This window comes from Thamnophis elegans, chromosome 14 (assembly GCF_009769535.1).
Source record: "Thamnophis elegans isolate rThaEle1 chromosome 14, rThaEle1.pri, whole genome shotgun sequence".
NCBI lineage: Eukaryota > Metazoa > Chordata > Lepidosauria > Squamata > Colubridae > Thamnophis > Thamnophis elegans.
Genome location: NC_045554.1, coordinates 43,040,008 through 43,064,848, shown reverse-complemented (window position 1 = coordinate 43,064,848; position 24,841 = coordinate 43,040,008). Strand labels below are relative to the sequence as shown.

The 24,841-nt window shown below is 43.8% G+C and overlaps 1 protein-coding gene, 1 long non-coding RNA gene and 1 other non-coding gene across 3 annotated transcripts; 2 read left to right on the top strand and 1 right to left on the bottom strand.

Moving 5' to 3' along the window:
• The first annotated feature begins 4,227 nt into the window (after positions 1–4,227).
• Positions 4,228–9,665, top strand: SNX20 (sorting nexin 20). The gene is made up of 3 exons (XM_032231237.1): positions 4,228–4,493; positions 8,059–8,201; positions 8,839–9,665. Exons 1-3 carry the CDS (start codon positions 4,331–4,333, stop codon positions 9,505–9,507), a joined length of 975 nt encoding a protein of 324 aa, XP_032087128.1. The 5' UTR covers positions 4,228–4,330; the 3' UTR covers positions 9,508–9,665.
• Positions 9,666–12,572: 2,907 nt separating this feature from the next.
• LOC116518187 lies at positions 12,573–12,679 on the bottom strand. The gene has a single exon (XR_004256512.1). It is a non-coding gene; the product is annotated as a U6 spliceosomal RNA (small nuclear RNA).
• A 1,410-nt stretch (positions 12,680–14,089) lies between these two features.
• On the top strand, positions 14,090–20,847 carry LOC116518096. The gene is made up of 2 exons (XR_004256504.1): positions 14,090–14,150; positions 20,685–20,847. It is a non-coding gene; the product is annotated as an uncharacterized LOC116518096 (long non-coding RNA).
• Positions 20,848–24,841: the final 3,994 nt, after the last annotated feature.

Here is a 24,841-nt window from a genome sequence, read left to right as displayed (position 1 = left end):
CATATCTTTTCCCCCCCTTAACACTGAAGCTAGAGCAGGGATGGGTGACGTTTTCTGCAGAAGGTCCCGTGTGGGTGGAACTTAATCAGTGGGTGAAATTAACTATGGTCTCCTTGTACTTCCTTACCTTTCCGACATTCAATTTCTCCGTTCTTTCAGAGCAGACTAGTATGGACCACTCTCTTCAGGAGTCTAAACTTGGGCTTGTAGGCAGCTTTGGGAAAAGGTAGCACTCAAGGTGCAGGCTATGCACCCTTAAAATATATGTCGTCTTTGCTGATTCTGGATTTCTCGTTGACTGATGATGGTGTCGTACTGCATTTCTGCCCTGTTTGTTTCCTTTTTTAAAATAAACGCTTTAAAAACCCTCGAATCTGTCTAGTTCTTTGAAATGCAAGGAAGGTAAGTAAACGCAGACATGCTGAAGAATTCCACAAGAAAAGGAAGCGAGGAAATATAACATTCCATTGTCATCAACAAGGGCAATATCGATAAGGGCAATAGGCTTCCATTCTATCAGAAGATTTGAAACTGTATTTTTTAAATCTGGCTGGGTGTTCACCTCATCTCACACTGTATATTAAAAAAAAATCAAGCATCTTTTAAAATGTGGATCTGTTTTGCAACTTGAGGTGAGAAGGGGGTTTTAGTAGATATTATTTATAAAAAGTTGAATGGCTCTATGCCTGTAAACAGTGACACAAAATAGAAGAATGTATCTTAGTTCATACGCAAGGATGTTCACCTCATCTCACACTGTATATTTAAAAAAATCAAGCATCTTTTAAAATGTGAATCTGTTTTCCAACTTGAGGTGAGAAGGGGGTTTTAGTAGATATTATTTATAAAAAGTTGAATGGCTCTATGCCTGTAAACAGTGACACAAAATAGAAGAATGTGTCTTAGTTCATACGCAATGATAGTTTATCATTTTAGTTCATCATTTTTGAAAGGCCAGTTTGTTGAATAAGGGGTGTATACGTGCAGGATCTAAACCATCATCATCTACCGACAAATCACAGTGTCGGAAGTCACATTAGAAACGGATGGGACGCGGTGGCTTGGTGGCTAAGACGCTGAGCTTGTTGATCAGAAAGGTTGGCAGTTTGGCAGTTCGAATCCCTACCGCCGCGAAACGGAGTGAGCTCTTGTTACTTGTCCCAGCTTCTGCCAACCTAGCAGTTCGGAAGCAGGTAAAAATGCAAGTAGAAAAATAGGGAGCACCTTTGGTGGGAAGGGAACAGCATTCCGTGCACCTTCGGAGTTTAATCATGCCGGCCACATGACCACAGAGACATCTTCGGACAATGCTGGCTCTTCGGTTTTGAAACAGAGATGACCACCGGCCCATAGAGTTGGGAATGACTAGCACATATGTGCAAGGGGAATCTTTACCTTTACCTTTAATAAACTAAACCCAAAGGATAATAATCTGTGACCCAAGTTGCTGGGTGTTTTTTTTTTGGGGGGGGGGTGATCTAGGCTTTTAGCTGAAAGTTTGAAGAACTAACTTCAGATCCCTTTTCTTTGAAAAATTTCCCTCTATGATTCGAAGAAATGATCTGCTCACTCCATTTTTAAGGGAGTCAGCAATTCTGAATTCTGCAAAATGAAGACCGTCTCCCACAATCATTTTTTTTGGGGGGGGGGATCCTTTAGTGCCCCAAATCTCATATTTCGAAAATGAATACCTCACCCCAACATCAAACAACTTATTTCAAGGTTCTGTAGGTTACCACAGCCGAAAATGTATCATGTTGGAATGGAAATTACCAGCCAGAGTTCTCAGAAATTTAAACAACAGTGAGACACAGTTCTGGTAGCACAATTCTATTATTAGATGGTAGCAGCTATTTTAAGCCATTTTTATCTTTTGCTGATAGATTGGATTAGAGACTGGTAAATCAGAAAGTTCTTGGCTACTGGGTTTTTTTTTATTAGTTTTGACAGGAAGCAGTTTGAACGTTATATTTATAGTCAGAAAGCTGGCTGCTCACAGCAGAGCTTATTTCAACCATGGCCTGCTTAACAGGCAGCAACTGATAAATATTAATCCTTTAAAAATGCAAAGGATGGATGGAGATTCTTTCCTTCATTTCCATCTACTTTAACAAGCTCAAGGGGACCTGGTACATCTGGGTAATTGTAGCCTAGAAATATCTCTCATTGGTGACAGAAATCTGACTTGGTGAGCCCTCGGCAAGAGGCAGTTGATCAAAAAACAAATGGCAATCCAGAAAATCAAAATGCAGAATAACAAAGTTGGAAGGGACCTCGGAGGTCTTCCAGTCTACCCCCCTGCTCAAGCAGGAGACCCTATACCATTTTAGACAAATGTTTGTCCAATCTCTTCTTAAAAACCTCCAGTGTTGGAGCATTCACAAGTTCAAGCAAACTGTTCTACATAAAGCCCATTGTGAGTTGTTCTTCCTTGGGTAGGCCTTCTAAGACCGTATTTATCTGAGATGTTCTCCAAACGAAGTGAATCTCCTTCCAAATAAACATTTGACGTAAAAGCCTGAGATACGCTCCAGATTCTACCATCATCAATTAACTATGATGAATGTAAGTATCTTCATTCTGTCCTACTGTTATTGTTGAGTTTTGAGTTTTGAATTTGAGTTTTGATCTTTCAAAGATCAATAGGCACAGCCCCTAAGAACAAAGAAGCCAAAACATGTGAGAAAAAGCTATATCAAACCATCAGTCTTAAAAGTTTTTTTTAAAAAAACCATGTGCTCTTCATTAGTTTCTGGAGTCCTGGTTCTTGGCTCAATAAATCCAGACATTTCTGGCAAAAGATGTTCATAGAAAAGTAGGAAACTAGTTAACCGGGGCAATCCATACATATTCCAGCTTCACTATTACATGAAGACAGTTGAAGATTGCTCTTCTCAACACTGACCAGATTATTGGGAGTGTGCCGAGACCACATATTTTAAACAAAAACATTCAGAGAACTCATGCCTTTTTGTAGTAACCACCTTCTTAAAACAGCACAGATGAGATGAAAAATGAGGAAGCTCAGCTACACTTCCTTCGCTAGAATAAAATAGAGAAGTTGACCAAGATATCTAAAGTGAAACTCGATGTTTATTTGCCTCTGGAGAGCTCGAAAGGAAGGCAGAAGTGTTGCTTTCACCGCGTTTTAGAGGCAAGAGCTTCGCAACACGTCAAATCATTCCCAGGGTTCTATCAGGGCAGGATTTTGTCTCTCTTCATTAAGAGTAAGTTTCCAACTGGTGGGATGTGCTTGCTTGCGATTTTTCCTTAGGACTATGTCTATTCCGAACTGTATTGTTTGGTCCTGTTACAGAGGGTCAGTAGGCTAGACATGGCTGTAAGAGGGTTCCATCCATTGTGTGTTTTGTGTGAACCCAATCTACTGCCCTTTATTCAACAAAAGGATAACTGCACCTTATTTAACATGGTGAAAACATGTCCAAAATGCTTCCTGTTGTTGTAAGAAATGTCCTTCCGGGTTCAGCTCCAAGTGGGGAAAAAGACACTGGAGACATGGAGGCTGCTTGGAAAGATGGTTTATTGTTGGACAGGGCCACATGGCTTGAGCCCTGAACAGAAAAGGTGATCACATGCTTCAATGTTGATGGAGAAGAAGAGAAGGGCTGAGGAAGGGGCTTGCTAGGCTTTTTATACCCTGTTTAGTCCCACCTCTCTGTTTCCTGTGTAAGAAATGTATTCTGATTGGTTGTCAGACTCCCATGGTGCCATGCAGGGGGCTACTCTCTAGGCTGTTTTGAATCCATAGATGAGTTCTCAGATGCCATGTGGAGAGTTGAGTAATATCCCTTCTCCCTACAGCTGCAGTGGAGAAGTCTTTATTATGTAAAGTGGGCTAGCCTGGCCTTTTCAATGGCCTATTGACAAAGTGTGGATGGGCAGGAAGCTACAGGCAACTATTCTGTCTTTTAAAGCATGTTTCTTTCTTTTCACATCCAGAGAAATATTCTGCCTTTTCAATATTTCCTAGGATATTTCATTTTTCTGGGAGAGGGCTGGATGATAACTTCCCACACTGTAATATACTGCAAGCTTTCTCAGCTACAGCAAACAAGAAACATGTCCAGATGAGCTAATTCTACATTACTGTAAGGCTGCATTAACTAAACCTTGCAAGTCTGATAGGAGAAATCTCCCGCCACCTCTTTGATAAATTGGAGAGGCGTTTTTCTCTGCCTGTTATGCATCTCTGGGCCGTGTCCTCTCTTATCTGATCATTCCCTAGACAGCATCTCTTCTCTCCACCTTTCAAGGCCATTCTCACCTACCATTATATCTACCGATTACATTTGTCTCTGGAAGCTGTACGATGGATGAAAACCAGTCCTACTCAGGAGCAGGAGAAGGACAGGAAGATGCTGCAGAGACATCCAAACTTCCTAAAGTCACCCATTCCAGCGAAGATGACGATTATGAAAACATGGATTCATGTCAAGCAACCCAAGAAGCAAAAGAGGTCACCAACCAACCAGGTAAGACATTTTTTAGGATAGGCAACTTGCTGCCCTCCAGATGTTTTGCATCCCAAATCCCATCAGCCCCACCATTGGGAAGGCACGGCTAAGAACTGTGATCCAACACAACTACCTACCCGTGGTTCTGAATTCAGTGGTACTTCTTGGTTCATTCTGATTCTGAATTGGATTTTGAATCCCTTTTACAGGGATTGAAGTCCATGTACACACTCCAGAAAGCTCGGACCAGTGGTGGGTTTCAAAAATTGTTCGAACCTACTCTGTGGGTGTGGCCTCCTTTGTGGGAGTGGCTTTCCGCCCATGTGACTGGATGGGAGTGGCTTGCCGCCCATGTGACCGGATATGAAGATGCCGACGACACTTGTCAGAACCACCTTAAATTACCTCCCACACAGCACTGGCATGCATAAGAATAGGATGTAAACTTGTTTTTTAAAAGGCATCTTTGGTTTGCGGTAAAACAATTTCAACACACGCAATGTTCTGATTGCACCACAAACGCAGTAGTCATCCTTACCTTTCACAGAGGCACTGAGTTTTATAAATAGGAGCATGATAGTGTAGAATAATCCTATCCAAGGACCAGTGGTGGGTTTCAAAAAAATTTGGAACCTCTTCTGTAGGTGTGGCCTGCTTTCCTGGTCCACTGGTGGAACCTCTTCTAACCGGTTCGGTAGATTCGCACCGAATAGGTGCGAACTGGTAGGAACCCACCTCTGGCTCGGACGATGGTGAATGGGGATTTGACAGAACTGAATAAATCCAGAAAGGAACAGGATGGGGTGCCTTTTATCCCCATTATTTAGCTTTGTGTTGGAACTGCTAAACTGGGACATTAGAGAAGATAGCAGAGTAAAAAGAATACAAATTAAAGCACGTCAAGTATAAACTTCGTGGTTTTGTTGATGACTTGGTTTTGGTTTTGCAAGACCTGCTAGAGAATATTAAAATATTTGGAGAAATGGCGGGTTCGAAAATAAATAAAAGATGACAATTCTGCTCAGTTTACTGCACGCCTCCAGCAATCATGGTTTGTAAACCATGTGACTTAACTAAATGTATTCTATAAAAACTTCCCCTAGAATTCCAAGTTAAAGTTATTCCAGTGCTCTAAAGCAGTGGTCTCCAAGCTTGGCAACTTTAAGACTTGTGGACTTTAATTCCCAGAGTTCCTCAGCCAGCTTTGCTGGCTGAGGAACTCTGGGAGTTGAAGTCCACAGGTCTTAAAGTTGCCAAGCTTGGAGACCACTGCTTTAAAGATAATATCAAATATCTTTATTACAGTCTTTGACTCAGCTTTGCAATAAGAGTGCAGTAAAAAGGAGAAATGGTTTAATACAGCAGTTATTAAGGAAGAGGCAAAATAGTCAAAGGAGAATAGAACAGCCTAGCTAGAGAAAACTTTTCCATAGTTGTGTAACTGGAGGGAAATATTTGGCCTGCTGGTATGTGAGTATAGGGTTAGCATCCCTCCAAAAATAATAAGCAGAACTTAGAATAACTTTATTTTCACTTTCAATGTAACGGCATACATTAAAATGAAATTTCATTGCATACAGCTCTCAAAGGGTCACCACCTCCAATATACACTACGTAAACATGACGAAAAAAATTATGCATGTATCCATATGCCCACATATACTGTATGACATGGAGAAACATCAAGTGTCAGGGTTCAAAGTAACACCCCCAATGAAAGAAGACTCCGAGGCTTGAGGTTTCTCAAAGTTCCACTTTATTAGAAGTGTCATATTGGCACATCTGGGAAAACCCGAATCTGAAAGCCTCCGGGTTTTCCCCACCCAAACGAAAGTTGAAGTCCCTGCCCAGCACCCACATATCCATCCCATGGTCCAATCAGGCACCATCCCAACTGGAGATGCCTCCCAGTCACACCCCCCCAGGTGGAGGGCAAGATGTCCTTGACTCTTTGAAAAAGGAATGTTATTTTGACTATATCTCTCGCACTCCATGTAATCCCCACTCCCAGTTTCCCACAGCATTAAATGTGGCAGACCGGAAGGTCCAATATAGCAATAGCAGTTAGACTTATATACCGCTTCATAGGGCTTTCAGCCCTCTCTAAGCGGTTTACAGAGTCAGCATATCGCCCCCAACAATCCGGGTCCTCATTTCACCCACCTCGGAAGGATGGAAGGCTGAGTCAACCTTGAGCCGGTGAGATTAGAACCGCTGAACTGCAGATAACAGTCAGCTGAAGTGGCCTGCAGTACTGCACCCTAACCACTGCGCCACCTCGGCTCAATATAAAAGATGACTTCCAGGCCTGACATGTGGTTTATCTCGGATGTATACATGTAAATGGCGAGAAAAACAAATCTTGTGAGTTTACCAGACGGATGGCGTAGGAAACAAAGCTGGTATAGAATCAGGCAGACTTGCTGGAAATACTTCAAAATCTCCTCCCAGAGAGGAGCATAAAAGCATAAAATTTATCTCTATGACCCTTCTATTTGGAAATGTTTGGGGCAATGGTGGGATTCAAATGTTTTTACTACCGCTTCTGTGGACGTGGCTTGGTGGGCGTGGCAGGGGAAGGATACTGCAAAATTTCCTCCTGATCAACTGGGACTCGGGAGGCAGAGACTAGATGGGGGGTGGGGCCAGCCAGAGGTGGCATTTACTGGTTCTCCCAACTGCTCAAAATTTCCGCTACTGGTTCTCCAGAACCTGCTGAATACCACCTCTGATTTGGGGTGGATCAGAGCAGATCTTGGAGCATCACAGAAAGAACACCATATGGTAATATAAGATAGAGTTTCTACTTCCTGAGTACCACATAGGCAAAGTCTTGTGAATAAGGGTTCCACCACAAAACCGTGGTAGACTAAAGCGCCCTCGACGAAAGCACGTACGTGACGTCATCACAGCGCGACGAAAACAGCACGCTGTGAGCGGTAAACTTAAAATTAACACATAAATCTAAACCTAAGCCCCCCAAACCTAACCCTAAACCTAACCCTAAGCCTAACCCTTAACCTAACCCTAAACCTAACCCTATACCTAACCCTTAACCTAACGCTAAACCTAACGCTGACCCTTAACCTAACCCTAACCCTAACCCTAACCCTAACCCTAACCCTAACCCTAACCCTAACCCTAACCCTAACCCTAACCCTAACCCTAACCCTAACCCTAACCCTAACCTTAACCTAACCCTAACCCTAACCCTAAACCTAAACCTAACCCTTACCTTTATGTGAATCGGCTTGCTTTAAAAGCGCTTTTTAAAGCGCCCTTTTTTCTCCGCAGTCGTATTTGTCGCGCTGATGATGATGTCACGTACGCGCTTTAATCGGGCGCGCTTTAGTCTACCGCGGTTTTGACGGGTCACGGTGAATAAGGGATACTATGAAATATTTCCTACAGTGCAACTGATGATAAGGGATCAAATCAAAATCTAGAAAAGGCCCGTCTCTATTTGATTGTGGTTAAAACTGTATGAATCCTCCATGCGATCTAAAGGTGATATAAAAATTTTATCAGCCACACCATTATTCTAAATCAGCACATTGTCTATAATCCGTGATTCTAATTTTAGATGAAAAAAATCCCAACTCTTCCATGACAACTAAAGAACTTCAGGAGTACTGGCGGAATGAGAAGCAAAACTGCCGAGAAGTCAAGGTGCTTTTTGAAATCCCATCAGCCAAAATTGTAGAGAAGCCTTTCTCGAAATACGTGGTAAGCTAATAAGATAACAAAAGGATGATGATGAAGAAGAAGAAAATGAGGATGGTGGTGGCGGTGGTGAAGATGATGATGAAGCAGCCTAGGGCTTGAACAACCTGTGTTGACCTAACGTGTCTCAGATCTCTATCTGGATAAATCCTATTTCATCAGTTGAGTCAATCACAACTACTTCATTAGGACGAGATAGTTTTATTTGTTGTACTAAATCATGGTTAAGAATACAATGGTTAGCTTAATGCCGCATTATAAGCCACAAATATAATGATTATAGCAATTACTGGATTAAGCTACATTGCACCTTAGCACAAGCATCGTGGTTTTGAATAGGGTGGTAGCCCAGTTGTAAACCATAGGTTGTAGCATAGCATTATGTGTGAGCCAGTAATTCACACAAAGTACTAAGCCCTAAGTACTTGGATCATGGGTTGTTGAATAAACCACGGGATATAAATCAACACATAAGATTAAACCATCCACCATGGCGAAAAACCAGCATATTGTGCTAAACTAAAATTGCAAATCTTCAAAGTAATACGAACCATATTGAGGGTAACTTGAAAAGGAGACCCAGTTGACTGAGTCTCCTTTTCCACATTCCTAAAATATTTTCCTTGTGTTTCTCTTCTAGAAGTACCAAATCATCATCCTCCAGACTGGCAGCTTTGACAGTAACGTATCAACGATCGAACGCCGGTATTCTGATTTTGAAAAGCTGCACACGAGCCTATTTAGGGAGTTTTATGATGAAATGGAAGACATTGTCTTTCCCAAAAAGATCCTGACTGGCAATTTCCTGGACGAAGTCATCCTGGAGAGGAAACTAGCTTTCCAGGATTATTTGCGAATTCTATACTCCATGGAGTTCATCAGGACCTCACAGGTGTTCATTGACTTCTTAACGAGGCCGGAGCTGGAGGAGACCTACAGCTGCCTTCGGGGAGGACAATATACCAAAGCTTTGCAAGGTCTTCTGGAGGCCATAGCTTTGCAAGAGAAGCTCACAAAGCACAGACCCATTCTGCTGGCTCCCACCCTCTGCGCCATCCTTGTATGTCACAAAGATCTGGAGAACTTCAAAAGTGCCTTCGAATTTGGAGAAAAGGCCCTACAGCGGTTAGAAAAACACCCTGGCCACCGTTACTACCTGCCATTGCTAGAAACGATGATCTCCTTAGCCTATGAGCTCGGGAGAGACTTCTTGTTCTTCCAAAAGAAGATGGAAGAGAGGAAGACCAGAAAGTTACCACGGAAAATGTTGACACTGAAGGAACTGACAGTACAGGAATATGTGCAATGAGGAGAAGAAAGGAGGAGAAATATAATGCGGGTTTTGACGAGACAGGAATATTTTCCCAATAGTAGAAAGACTGAAAGATATTGGGAACTTAGAGAGGGGGGAATATGTATGTATGTATGTATGTATGTATGTATGTATGTATGTATGTATGTATGTATGTTGTGGCCCAGCAGGAGCCATTGGAGAGCTGCCACCAGACTCCAACAGTGAGGGGCCCTATGAGTCGGCTCTGGAGGATGTGGAGGACCCTGGACAGGGTTCCGGCTCCGAGCAGGGCGCAGAGAGACTGGCTGGCCACCAGGTGGCGCCTGAGCCTTGGATCAGTGGGGAGGAGACAAGGGAGAGTGATCCAGAAGCCAGCAATGAGTTCTTCCTGGATGCTCGGAATCAAAGAGCTAATAGGCGTCAGGAACAATTGAGCAGTTACAGGAGGTAATTGCACTCAGCTGGTGGTCATTAGGCTCCTCTCCAGACTATAAAAAGGACTGCTTGTGCCCATGCCCCTCTTGCAGAAGTCAACGCATTCACTAAAGAGAACTTTTGTAACTAGGTTGGCAGGCTGGGTTGCTGCCAAGATTTGTCTGAGTTGCTGCCAAGGTCCTTATCTGTTTGCTATGCTTGGCTTTCAGCCACCGAGGTTTTGGTTTCTTGCTATTAAAGTACATTCCAGTTAAGCTTGTCTTGGCTTTCGTTACTGGATGGAGGAGGGGGGGGTCAGAATGTATGTATGTATGTATGTATGTATGTATGTATGTATGTATGTATGTATGTTTTTGGTTATTGGGTTTTCTCCCGCGTAAAATTGAAGGTGTCTTGGCGACGTTTCGACGAAGTCTCATTCGTCATCTTCAGGCTTCGTGCTTCCAGGAGCAATGTGAGATCTCGGCTGTTTCTCTCCTTAGGAAGAGAAAACCCGAATAACTAAAGATCTACATACCAACACCCGTGAAAACCTTAGAAAACAAATGTGTGTGTGTGTGTGTGTGTGTGTGTGTGTGTGTGTGTGTGTGTATGTATGTATGTATGTATGTATGTATGATCCTGCAATATTACCCTGGGATAATGTTTAACATTTTATGGGTGGGTAGGAGAGATTTTTTATGACTTCCTGTGTTCTACAGCAGTCCATGTGGTTAATTTATGATTCACTGAAATTCAGGAAATGTCCCATATTAGCAACCGAGTTAATTGTGTTGTGTTAATACATAGGGACGCAGTGGCTCAGTGGCTAAGAGGCTGAGCTTGTCGATCAGAAAGGTCGGCAGTTTAGGGTTTGAATCCCTAGTGCCACATAACGGAGTGAGCTCCCATTACTTGTCCCAGCTTCTGCCAACCTAGCAGTTCGAAAGTAGGTAAAAATTACAAGTAGAAAAATAGGGACCATTTTGGTGGGAAGGGAACAGCGTTCCGTGCGCCTTCGGCATTTAGTCATGCCGGCCACGTGACCATGGAGACGTCTTCGGATAGCGCTGGCTCTTTGGCTTTGAAATGAAGATGAGCACCGCCCCCTAGAGTTGGGAATGACTAGCACGCATGTGTGAGGGGAACCTTTACTTTAAGAGATATTTTTATGGCTTCATGTGTTCTACAGCAGTCCACGTGGTTAATTTATGATTCACCGAAACCTAGAAAATGTCCCATATTAGCAATGGAGTTAATTCTGCTTGGTCATATCAGGATAAGCAGTGAAGGGCCAAGTATACTAATATAGAGATAAACTGTTCGCTTTGATTAGGATTTTAGTTTTTAGTTTGGGGTTGGCGCTTCAGAAGCTTCTGTGAGCTTTTGTAAAGAAACCAATCACGGGTGACAGACCAAATGCAAATCCTATGCTATTTCATCTCAAAAGAGACAGGAGATGGCTAAAATCTGCCTGATGTTTTACATAAAACCCCAATGACACCATCGTGAGCGTGTAACATCTGGCTTGGAACAGTTTGAACGTCCTCTGGGATCCGTGCAACAAGTTATTCATGTTTGAGCCCATCTTCCCATCCGTTAAAATTACTGGGAATTGAGACGTTCACCTTTGATGGCAAAGATGTTGAGAATGCCGTGTGAATACGGTTAGATAAGATGAAACACTAAGCCAGAAATCAAGGCCAAGAAGTCTAGAGTAACCCAAGATGCCAGGACAGTATTTCTTAACCTTGGTGACTTTTAACTCCCAGAATTCCCCAGCCAGCGTAAATACATTTTCTAAGTAGACTTAGAAAATATGCCCATCCATCTCGAAGTGAAGGTACCACTGGATTATCTGTTCTGAAAGTCAGGGGGACAGATAGCAATAGCCCTTAGACTCATATACTGATTCACAGTGCTTTACAGCCCCCTCTAAGCAGTTTATAGAGTCAGCCTATTGCCCCAAACAATCTACATCCTCCCAAAAGTGCTTTTTTCAAGAGGCAACTGGACTTTCCGGTTTCTCTTTGAAGAAGTTTCGCTTCTCATCCAAGAAGCTTCTTCAGCTCTGACTGGATGGAGGGGAATGGGAGGATTTTTTTTTATTGAAAATTTTTTTGGGAAAAAAAAAAGCTTTTACAAATATTTACCTCCCCTCTCCCACCCTCATCTTTTAACAAAGATGTTCTAAAATAAACTTTAAAAAAAGTTAGTATCATCTTTTATTTGAGCTTTAACTCCTCTTTTGTTAGGCTAACTCTGAACAGATTATATCATTCCTCGCTTCTTCAGTCATAAACTATCTGGAATTTCTTAGTCTCATATTTATTTTGAATATAGTCAATCCATCTTCTCCACTCCAGTTTATATCTCTCATTTGAGTGGTCCTTGAGATATGCTGATATTTTAGCCATCTCTGCTAAGTTTGTGACTTTTAATGTCCATTCTTGAATAGTAGGCAAATCTTCCTTCTTCCAGTATTGCGCCACCAACAGTCTTGCTGCCGTTATTAAATACAAAATCAAGTTCGTCTCTATAACAGTACAATCAGTAGTTATGCCTAACAGGAATAACTGAAGGGTAAACTTTATCCTTTTTTAAAGAACATTTTGCATAATCCACCATATTTTTATCCAAATTGCTTTAACCTTTTTACAAGTCCCAAAAATATGGAATGCTTCACGAATTTGCATGTCATCCTTCCGCAGGGGCCATGCTAATCTTCTCTGTATTGTTCCAATTTTAGTATATGTGCTGCCGAAGCGAGCACGGGAATGGAAGGATTGATACCCCTTGCAGACAGCTGGCCATTTGCATCCTTTTTTAGAGGGTCCTTGAAGCACTTGGAGGTTTATCGCTGTCCTCAGGGTCACCTGAGTGGTGCTCCTGGTTCCTGTAGTATGCAATTTTTTTCCTCTGGAAATCCATTCCTCCTCCCACATCATTCAAAGGGTCTTCATCCTAAATTGTAGAGCTGAAAGTCTGTCGGGATTCTCAGTCATCCAGGTTCATAATAAGTTCATAATCAACTCGAGGTTGACTCAACCTTCCATCCTTCTGAGGTTGGTAAAATGAGGATCCTGGTTTGTCTAGGGTCATTCTCAGTCATCCAGATCATAGCTGTCCAAAAGGTGCTTTTCAGGAAGCAACTGGGAGCCGAGGTGGCGCAGTGGGTAGAGTGCAGTACTGCAGGGCACTTCAGCTGTCTGCTATCAGCAGTTCAGCGGTTCAAATCTCACCGGCTCAGGGTTGACTCAGCCTTCCATCCTTCCGAGGTGGGTGAAATGAGGACCCAGACTGTGGGGGCAATAATGCTGACCCTGTAAACCGCTTAGAGAGGGCTGAAAGCCCTATGAAGCGGTATATAAGTCTAACTGCTATTGCTATTGCTATTCTTGTTTTTTTTTCTTTTGAAGACGTCTCGCTTCTCCTCCAAGAAGCTTCTTCAGCTCCGACTAGCTGGCCGTTTGCATCCTTTTAGAGGGCCGTTGAGACCACTTGGAGGATTATCTGTGTCCTCAGAATCACCTGAGTGCTGAAAATAGATGTGGAGCCTTCTTGCAAATGACCAGCTGTCTGCAAGGAGTATAAATCCTTCCATCCCTCCACCATCCAGTCAGAGCTGAAGAAGCTTCTTGGACGAGAAGCGAAACTTCTTCCTTCAAAGAAAAACCAAGGAAGTCCAGTTGCCTCTTGAAAAAAAGCACATTCAGGACAACCCCGATCTGGATGACTGAGAATGACCGTAGATAAACCAGGATCCTCATTTTACCGACCTCAGAAGGATGGAAGGAGGGTTGAGTCAACCTTGAGTTGATTATGAACTTACGGCGCCACTAGATGGTGCTGCCACATTAAATGCCATCTGTAGTTCTAGACGCCTGCCATAAAACCAGCCTCTTTCTTCTTTTAGGGGGGGGGGGGCAGCTAAACTTTTTATTTTTCCCAAAAAAAGGGGGGGGGGAGGGAAACACAATTGGAATTGAGACCTGCAATTAAAAACAAAAACAAAAAAAAACCAGGCCATTTACCTTATTAAGGATTTAAATTTGAAAGCAAAAAGAAAAAGAAAACTACAGACCCAACACCATTCCACCGTGAGCTTTGGATTGAAGGATTTACTTTTCTAGTAATCCTGGTGGACAATTTAATATCTCCCTTTATCACGAGGCTGCGCGAGCGAGGCTGCAGCGAGCTGAAAGGGAGAGGGGAAAAAATATTCTTGCAGACTTTTAAACCTGGTGAGTTCAAAGCCAGAGGCACAGCTGCGCTTCCTTCCCTAGACTGCCATTTCCTCCTGATCAAAAGGAGGCAAAGTAAAACTTGAAACTCTTTAAAGAACTATCAGATAATGAGGGGAGGAGAAGAACAAAAGTGAACTCTCTCTCTCTCTGCCTTTCTCCTTTTTCTCTTTCTCGTTGCACGTTTCAGAGGACAGTTGCAATTCAAGTGCCTGGGCTGACTTTTTCTTTTTCTTTTTTTTCTTTTTTTGCTGGGATCAGAAGTTGCCAGAGATTGTTTAACCTCACTGAATGTTGAGAATCCAGAAAGTCTAGATCAGTGATGGCTAACCTTTTACTAAAAGTGTGCCGAAACCCCACCTGTGCACACAACCCCCTCACCTGCGCATGCGCCAGTGGTGGGTTTCAAAAATTGTTCAAACCTACTCTGTGGGTATGGCCTCCTTTGTGGGAATGGCTTGCCGCCCATGTGACCGGATGGGAGTGGCTTGCTTCCCATGTGACCGGATGGGAGTGGCTTGCCACCCATGTGACCGGATGGGAGTGGCTTGCCACTCATGTGACCGGATGGGAGTGGCTTGCTTCCCATGTGACCGGATGGGAGTGGCTTGCCGCCCATGTGAACAGATGGGTGTGGCTTGCTGCACATGTGACCGGATGGGAGTGGCTTGCTGCCCATGTGACCGGATGGGAGTGGCTTGCTTCCCATGTGACCGGATGGGAGTGGCTTGCTGTCCATGTAACCGGATGGGAGTTGCTTGCTTCCCATGTGACCGGATGGGAGTGGCTTGCCGTCCATGTGACCGGATGGGAGTGGCTTGCTTCCCATGTGACTGGATGGGAGTGGCTTGCCACTCATGTGACCGGATGGGAGTAGCTTGCCGCCCATGTGACCGGATGGGTGTGGCTTGCCACACATGTGACCAGATGGGAGTGGCTTGCTTCCCATGTGACTGGATGGGAGTGGCTTGCCACCATGTGACCGGATGGGAGTGGCTTGCCGCCCATGTGACCGGATATGAAGATGCCGACAACACTTGTCAGAACCACCTTAAATTACCTCACACACAGCACTGGCATGCATAAGAATACGATGCAAACTTGTTTTTTAAAAGGCATCTTTGGTTTGCGTTAAAACAACTTCAACACACGCAATGTTCTGATTGCACCACAAACGCAGTAGTCATCCTTACCTTTCACAGAGGCACTGAGTTTTATAAATATGAGCATGATAGTGTAGAATAATCGTATCCAAGGGCCAGTGGTGGGTTTCAAACATTTTTGGAACCTCTTCTGTAGGTGTGGCCTGCTTTCCGGGTCCACTGGTGGAACCTCTTCTAACCGGTTCGGTAGATTTGAAAAACCGGTTCTACTGAATAGATGCGAACTGGTAGGAACCCACCTCTGGCATGCGCGCACAACCCCAGTTGGTAACGAACAACCGGTTTGCCCATCGGGCTGTTTTTTCACCCTCCCCAGGCTTCAGGAAAACCTCTGGCGCTTGGGGAGGGTGAAAAACAGCCTCCTCTGACCCTCCAGAAGGCCGAAAATAAGCTGGCTGGTGTGTATAGAGCTGAGGGCTACCATGCCGGCAAATATGGCTCTGCGTACCACCAGTAGCACGCATGCAATACATTCGCCATCACATGTCTAGAGCCAATGGATGTCCAACCTTGGCAACTTTAAGACATATGGACTTCAACTCCCAGAATTCCCCAGCATGAGAAAGCTGGGGAATTCTGGGAGTTGAAGTCTACAAGTCTTAAAGGTTGCCAAGGTTGGGCCCCTTCCTGGATTACTGCCTTGTCGTCGCGAAGGGGCTTCCGTAGCTCAGTGAAGGTATGAGTGATGGTCCGTGCAGGGCCACTCAAGATGGACAGGTCAAAGCAGAGGGCTCTGACAAAACGTGATCCACTGGAGAAGGAAAGAGCAACCCCTCCAGTATCTTTGCAATGAAATCCCCATGGATAGGACCAAAAGGCGAAAAGATTTGATGCTGGAAGATGAACCCCCTCAGGTCGGAAAGTGTCCGATATGCTACTGGGGAAGAGCAGAGGGCTAGTACTAATAGCGCCAGAAAAAGTGAAGCAACTGGGCCAAAGCCAAAAGGGCAAAAGGCTGAGCACCAAAGAATGGAGGCCGTTGAACTCTGGTGCTGGAGAAGACTCCTGAGAGTCCCTTGGATTGCAAGACCATCAAACCAGTCAGTCCGAAGAGGAGATCAACCCTGACTGCTCTTTAGAAGGCCAGATCCTGAAGAGGAAACTCCAATACTTTGGACATCCAATGAGAAGGAAGGACTCACAGGAGAAGAGCCTCATGCTGGGAACGGTGGAGGGCAAGAGAAGAAGGGGACAACAAAGAATGTGGCTGGATGGAGTCATTGAAGCAGTTGGTGTGAGCTTAAATGGACTCCAGAGGATGGTAGAGGACAGGAAGGCCTGGAGGAACATTGTCCATACAACAACAACAAGGTTGGACACCCTTAATTCAGATAAAAGCAGCATCCATCTGTCACAGCATGGAGGTTCTATCTGCACTTGACTGATTTTTCTTGGCTCAACTAGGCCAGACCTGGTTAATATTTGGAGGGAAAACTATAGAAAGTAGCAAGGTCATATTGGGAAATCCAAATAAATCTCAACGGACATTGACAAACCACTTCTAAAATGAGATGAAGTCAACTTCAGGGATGTGGCTGTACAGTCACCGGAAACCAAGATTGATTAGAAGGGGAAAGGGTATTTATTATTATTATGCATTATGCATTCATGAGGCCAGATTCATAAGTCACTCTTACTCCATGCTTTGTTGTGTATGATGCAATGGGCTGACTTTACATGAAATGCTAAGGGCGCACTAAACCACAGTGGCTGAACAAGCCACATTATGGGGTGGTGCAATATGGAAAGTTAGCTTGGCTTTCTCTTTGGCCCAGCATGTCATTTTCTTATTTCCCTGGGAGAACCTCTTACGGGAATCTGACAGGCTTTCACAGCCAAACCATTCAGGGTTCCAAGCTGAAGAGATTGCAGAACCTACTATGAATGTATGGGTTTGTGGTTGGTTCCCGTAGCTTTTAACTAGGTCCCCCTTCCCTTCTGGGAAACATCAGCTTCATTGTCCAAGGTTGCTTGGAATCCAGTCTCAGGGGAAAAGAGCCGAGGTGGCGCAGTGGTTAGAGTGCAGTACTGCAGGCCACTTCAGCTGACTGCTATCTGCAGTTCGGCGGTTCAAATCTCACCGGCTCAAGGTTGACTCAGCCTTCCATCCTTCCGAGGTGGGTGAAATGAGGACCCAGACTGTGGGGGTGATATGCTGACTCTGTAAACCGCTTAGAGAGGGCTGAAAGCCCTATGAAGCGGTATATAAGTCTAATTGCCATTGCTATAAAAGAGGGACCCCAATCCTGCAGCATCTTCGATATCCAAGGATGTTAGATGAAGACCTGGGATATCTACAGATGGTTTAAGCTGCTATGCTTATGTGAAATGGCAACCCACAAATAAGCTTCTTATACCTTCTACCCATTACGACCGCAGTCCCTAGTTAGATGACACCCAGAGAGCTGGCCTCTCCTGATACAGATTAACAGAGTTAGAAGGGACCTTGTAGGTCATCTAGTCCAACCTACCCACCCACCCAAGCAGGAGACCCTCCACCATTTCTGACAGATGGCAGTCCAAACTCTTCTGTTTGTATTTATTAGTTTGTCAAACATGTACAAGACATCAGGTGTAAATTTGAACATGGATATAAATGTGAGAAATGAATACAAATAGATGCGGACAGTAGGACAGGGACATTAGGCACACTGGTGCGCTTATGCACGCCCCCTTTAAGGACCTCTTAGGAATGGGGTGAGGTCCACAGTAGACAGTTTAAGCTTGAAGCTGTGAGGGTTTGAGGATCTAAGAATGGAGTTTTTTTTTCCCAGCTTCCAGTGAGGAAGCTCCCACAACTTTCGAAGGCAACTTCTGTTCCATAATTGTTGACTGTTCTCACTGTCAGAAAATTTCTCCTTATTTCTACGTTGACTCTCTCCTTGATCAGTTTCCATCCATTATTCCTTGTCCGGCCTTCAGGTGCCTTAGAAAATAGCTTGACCCCCTCCTCTTTGTGGCAGCCCCTCAAATATTGGAGGACTGCTATCATTGTGTCTCCCCATGTCCTTCTCATCACCATACTAGACATGCCCAGTTCCTGCAACTGTTCTTCATATGTTTTAATCTCCAGTCTCCTAATCAGTGGTGAAATTCAATTTTTTTAAATTCCCGGTTCTGTGGGCATGGCTTGGTGGGCATGGCATGGGAAGGATACTGCAAAACCTCCATTCCCTCCCCACTCTGGGGCCAGCCAGAGGTGGTATTTGCCAGTTCTCCGAAGTACTCAGAATTTCTGCTACCAGTTCCCCAGAACCTGCTGAATTTCAGCCCTGCTCCTAATCCTCCTGGTTGCTCTTCTTTGCACTCTTTCTAGAGTCTCCACATCTTTTTTATAGTGTGGTGACCAAAACTGGATGCAATACTCTAGGTGTGGTCTTACTAAGGCTTAATGGAGCGCTATTAGTACCTCCCTTGATCTTGATTGGATCCTGATTGATGGGCCTGAAGTAAAGGTGAAATTCAGCAGGTTCTGACAGGTTCTGGAGAACCAGTAGGAGAAATTTTGAGTAGTTCAGAGAACCAGCAAATACCACCGCTGGCTGGCCCCAGAGTGGGGAGGGAATGGAGGTTTTGCAGTATCCTTCCCCTAGGAGTGGGGAGGGAATGGAGATTTTACAGAATCCTTCTCTCGGAGTGGGGAGGGAATGGAGATTTTACAGAATCCTTCTCCTGGAGTGGGGAGGGAATGGGGGTTTTGCAGTATCCTTCCCATGAAGTGTGGAGGGAATGGGGATTTTACAGTATCCTTCCCCTAGGAATGGGGAGGGAATGGAGATTTTGCAGTATCCTTCCCCTGGGAGTATGGAGGGAATGGAGATTTTGCAGTATCCTTCCCCTAGAGTGGGGAGGGAATATAGATTTTGCAGTATCCTTCCCCTAGGAGTAGGGAGGGAATGGAGATTTTGCAGTATCCTTCTCCTAGGAGTGGGGAGGGAGTGGAGATTTTGCAGTAACCTTGCCCTAGGAGTGGGGAGAGAATGGAGGTTATGCAGTATCCTTCCTTCCCATGCCCACCAAGCCACCCCCACAGAACCGATAGTAAAAAAAAAAAAATGAATTTCACCACTGACCTGAAGGTATGGATGGGTAGATGTTGGAAGAAAAGTAGAGAAGATCCCTCAAATCACCCGGTCGCATACCATGATTAATTTTGCAAAACAAAAAGAAAGAAAGATAGAAAGATAGAAAGATAGAAAGATAGAAAGATAGAAAGATAGAAAGATAGAAAGATAGAAAGATAGAAAGAAAGAAAGAAAGAAAGAAAGAAAGAAAGAAAGAAAGAAAGAAAGAGACTCCACTTTCCCTCAAAGGAAGGAACACTACAGAGCTTTAGTCTCCCAGGAGCCCAATCTGACGTGCCAATCTTATCTTCTCCTTTTGTTTTCCAGCCCTCTCCTCACTTACATCTTCCTAATTCCCTTGAAACCCACCTCCCAAGGTTTATCCCCCCCCCTCTTCCAGCTCTGGTTGATCACTTGCCCTTCCCGTGGATGAATTCCCGTTTGCCCGTTTCAAAAAAGAGAATTTAAAAAAATGAAAAACCAAAGGAGGAGGATGGGAGGGAGGGAAAGGAGGACCGAGCGCAAACTGGAGCAGTTGGATATGTTGCTTCGTCTACAGTTCTTTAATATGTACAAGCAAATCTGGCAACTTTCAATCCTGTTTCTTCCTTTGAAACATGCCTCAGTCTGTCTCTCCCAGTTCCTACTTAGCAGATCTTCATAGGGTTTTTAATACTCTTTCTCCTTTTGCCGTGATCAAAGGAATCAGCTCTCCGTTTGCTTGTTCCTCTGATAAGTGATAAAAGGTGGCACTGAGACTAATGAGAACTGTCTCCAGCCTTCTTAATAAAACCCCTGTAGAAAAAAAAAAGAAAAAAGAAGGAGAAGGAGGAGGAGGAGAAGAAGAAGAGGGGAGCGAGAAATCACAATGCATCATCAAATCTTTTAAGGGAAGAAGTGAGGGGGAGTGAAAGAAAATGTTAGGTACAAAGGCCTCCAAGTATTGGAGGGCGGGGGTTTGGGGCAGTGGTGGGATTCAAATAATTTAACAACCGGTTCTCTGCCCTAATGACCAGCTGGGTAGGCGGGGCTCAGTGGTCATGTGACTGGGTGGGCGTGGCCAACTCAAGGTCACTCAGGTCGATGGGCGCTTCGCCTTAGCTGTTCCAATGTAATAAGGGTTAACCGGAGAGGCAGTTTCTGTAAGCAGGGCAATAAAGATGAGGCTAGAAACAACTCCAGAATGTTTCCTTCCTGCCTTCCTTACAGGATTATCCCTGTAAAATGGGGAAAAACAAAAGGGGATTTCTTCCAACAACCGGTTCTCCGAACTGCTTAGAAAGTTAACAATCGGTTCTCCCAAATAGGTGCGAACCGGTTGAATCCCACCACTGGTTTGTGGGCAGGAGAAATGAAAGCAGCAGGACAATAACAGAAGCGACTCCAAAAGTCCCATCGGAGGTTCCCCAAACTCTACAGCTCCTTCGGCTCCATCACTTAAAAAAAAAGATGTTGAGACGCTAGAAAGAGTGCAGAGAAGAGCAACCAGGATGATTAGGGAACTAGAGGCTAAAACATAAAAATGAACTGGAATTGGGCACATGGCTGGTCTAGTGAAGAGAAGGACCAGGGGAGACATGATAGCAGTTTTCTAATATTTGAGGGGCTGCCACAGAGAGGAAGGGGGTCAAGCTATTTCCCAAGGGACCTGATGGCCAGACAAGGAATAATGGATGGAAACTGATCAAGGAGAGATTCAACCTGGAAATAAGGAGGAACTTTCTGACAGTGAGAACAATCAACCCATGGAACGGAAGTTGCCTTCAGAGGTTGTGGGAGCTTCATCACTGGAAGCTTTCAAGAAGAGATTGGACTGTGATCTGTCAGAAATGGTGTGTAGGGTCTCCTGCTTGGGCGGGGGTGATTGTGGACTAGATGACCTACAGGGGTCCTTCCAACTCTGTTAATCTGGAAGATGCCTTCATGATTGCTCACTGATCCTCAAACATTGTGAAAATAATTTAAGAAATGTGGCATGTTTTATAGATGGCATTTAGATCCTTAAAAAATGGCTTCTGTGTATCTGAACCTACAACCTAAATGCTGGAGATGTGATTGTGTGGACGCTACATATTTTCATATATGGTGGACTTGCAAAAAGGTTAAGGCATTTTGGATAAAAATATGGTGGATGATGCAAAATGTTCATTAAAAAAAGGATAAAGTTTACCCCTCAGTTATTTTTGTTAAGCATAATTACTGATTGTACAGTTGTAGAGACTAATCTGATATTGCACTTAATAACTGCAGCTAGATTGTTGGTGGCGCAATACTGGAAGAAGGAAGATTTGCCTACTATTCAAGAATGGACATTGAAAGTAACAAACCTAGCAGAGATGGCTAAAATATCTGATTGATTGATTGATTGATTGAAATTTATTTATAGGCCGCCCTTTTCCCTGGGGGGACTCAGGGCGGCTCACAACTCATGGGAAGGGGGGATACAAACAATAACAAACAATAACACGTAAGAGCAATACATAATTAAAAATAGAGCACAACATTCATACCATTCGGGTGGGGGTGAGTTACATTCTTTAACCCCAGGCCTGACGGGATAGCCAGGTTTTAAGGGCTGTGCAGAAGGTCTGGAGGGTGGTGAGGGTACGAATCTCCACGGGGAGATCGTTCCAAAGGGTCGGAGCTACTACCGAGAAGGCTCTCCTCCGCGTAGTTGCCAGTTGACACTGACTGGCAGATGGAACTCGGAGGAGGCCTAATCTGTGTGATCTAATGGGTCGCAAGGAGGTAATTGGCAGGAGGCGGTCTCTCAAGTATATCTTAAGGACCATTCAAACGAGAGATACAAACTGGAGTGGAAAAGATGGATTGACTATACTCAAAACAAATATGGGACTAAGAAATTCCAGATAGCTTATGATTAGAGATCAGGAATTATAAATTATCTAGAGTTAGTCCAGCAAGGAGGAGCTAAAGCTCAATGGAAAGACGTTATTAACTATCTTTTTTTGGTTTTTTAATTGTACCTTAGATTCTCTTTGTTAAAGATTTATACCCTGTATTGGTTCTGGGAAGTCAGAGGGGAGGGGGGAGGTTGGGGGGTTGGGGGAGGAGGTTGGGGGGGTGGGAACTAAACATTTGTAAAAGTTTGTTTTTTTTAAAATGCTCAATAAAAAGAAATGTGGCTTTAAAAGGACCACGAATAACAATATTGGGTGGTCTCCTCAACTTTTGGGGTTGATACTGAGCTCTTGGGGAACCTTGATCTAGAGGGCCACCAGCCAACAAGAGCCGTGGCCAAATTATTCCTGAGGATGTCATTGTTGTATCTGGTTTTTATTTTACACAAAGTTCCTTAGGCAAAGTCTTGCATTAGGAAAGCAACCAGGTTTAATAGCAGAAAGGAGATGTTACTCCAGTCCAGAAGTCCTATCAGGGGGCCAACTCCAAGGGTTCAACTCCTTCAGACATCCCCCCTACTCCCTTCTAGCATTGATGATGCTACCTAGTTTGGGTAATGAGATGTCTGCAAGAAAACAACGAAGCTCAGAGGGCACCAAAGGGCCTTAAACTCACTTGTCCTGGGCTGCGATATTCTGAGTGGCCACTAGATGGCAGAAAAGAGATTCAGGACACGCCAACACTCTGCTGCTCCCTAGAGCCATCTGTGGTTTTCACAGCACAAATCCAGCAGCTTCATTCCCCCCCCCCCCCAAAAAAAAACATATATGCCGTAAAGAACTTCTTCAGTGGATTTCCTCTGTTCTAATTGCAGGAGAAAAAAAAGAGGAGAAAATCCATCCCCTTTCACAAAATAGCCTTTCAAAGGATCTATTAAGCAGAAATCCCTCCTTCCCAAACTTAATGTGGTGCGGTGGAGAACTCGAAGCAATTTGGAGTAAGAAGAACCATTAGAGATTTTAAGCTCATTATAACGAGCAAAGCTTTTGTATTAAATGTGGGGGATTTTTTTTTATAAGGAAACCTATTAGAGTCGCAGAAGAGAGCAAATGACTATGGATTGGGAACAGATGTAAGGGAAAAGAAACCTCAGACCGGAGCCTGATTTAATGCTTTCATTTTCCCAAGCAGCTTGGAAATAAGAGCAGAGCATTAAATCCAAATTTCAGCACAAAGCACTTAATTTTGTAAACTTCAAACACAGGGCAGTCTTTATCTAAAGATCATACACATTCCTTCTGAAGCTCTTTTTCTGTGCTGTACTTTCATTCACATGTCAAGCTATGTCTGTCTGCTTACAGGTGGTTTATAGAATAAACCACAATTAAATTTACACCATGTCCCCAATGCAGCAGAGCCCATTTTGACATAGGTGTTTGCTTGAGTCCAGCATACAAGGGAGCTTGCTAAGGTCTGTTTAATCTCTGGGTTGTTAGGTGTTGTTAGTTGCGGAAGTTGTGTCCAACCCATTGTGACCCCGTGGACAACGTTCCTCCAGGCCTTCCTGTCCTCTACCATCCTCTGGAGTCCATTCAATCTCACGCCATCTGCTTCAGTGACTCCATCCAGCCCCCTCCTTCTCTGTCGTCCCCTTCTTCTTTTGCCCTCCATCTTTCCCAGCATGAGGCTCTTCTCCAGTGAGTCCTTCCTTCTCATCAGGTGGCCAAAGTCTTTGAGTTTCCTCTTCAGGATCTGGCCTTCTAAAGATCTGGCCTTCTCTCTCATTTATCCTGTCTGTCTGTCTGTCTGTCTGTCTGTCTGTCTAACTGTCTATCTGTCTATTTGTCTATCTGTCATGTCATATCTGTCTGTCTGTCTGTCTGTCTGTCTGTCTGTCTATCTATCTATCTATCTATCTATCTATCTATCTATCTATCTATCTATCTCTATCTATCTACCTACCTACCTACCTACCTACCTACCTATCTATCTATCTGTCTGTCATGTGACATCTCCCTCTCTATCATCTATCTGTCTATATGAAATATCTATCTATCAGATAGATTATCTATCTATCTATCTATCATCTATCTATTTGTCATATATCATATCTGTTTATCTGTCTATCATGTGACATCTCTCTCCCTCTCTATCATCTATCTATCATCTATCTGTCTATATGTAATATCTATCTATCAAATAGATTATCTATCTGTCTGTCTGTCTATCTGTCTGTCTATCATGTCATTTTTCTCTCTATCATCTATCAAATCTATCTGTCTATATGAAATATCTATCTAACAGTTAGATTATCTATCTATCTATCTATCTATCTATCTATCTATCTATCTATCATCTATCTATCTGTCATCTGTCATATTTGTCTATCTGTCTATCATGTGACATCTCTCTCCCTCTCTATCATCTATCTGTTTATATTTAATATCTATCTATCAGATAGATTATCTATCTGTCTGTCTGTTTGTCTGTCCATCCATCCATCTATCTATCTTGGCTATCTCTCATATTTCTCTGTCTGTCTGTCTGTCTGTCTGTCTGTCTGTCTATCTATCTATCTATCTATCTATCTATCTATCTATCT

Bases quoted from the DNA above. Each gene is read 5' to 3' on its own strand.
- SNX20 (XM_032231237.1), top strand. From the start codon at position 4,331: ATGGATGAAAACCAGTCCTACTCAGGAGCAGGAGAAGGACAGGAAGAT. The intron at 4,494-8,058 runs GTAAGACATTTT...TTCTAATTTTAG, and splicing joins AGAGGTCACCAACCAACCAG to ATGAAAAAAATCCCAACTCT. The intron at 8,202-8,838 runs GTAAGCTAATAA...TTTCTCTTCTAG, and splicing joins AGCCTTTCTCGAAATACGTG to AAGTACCAAATCATCATCCT.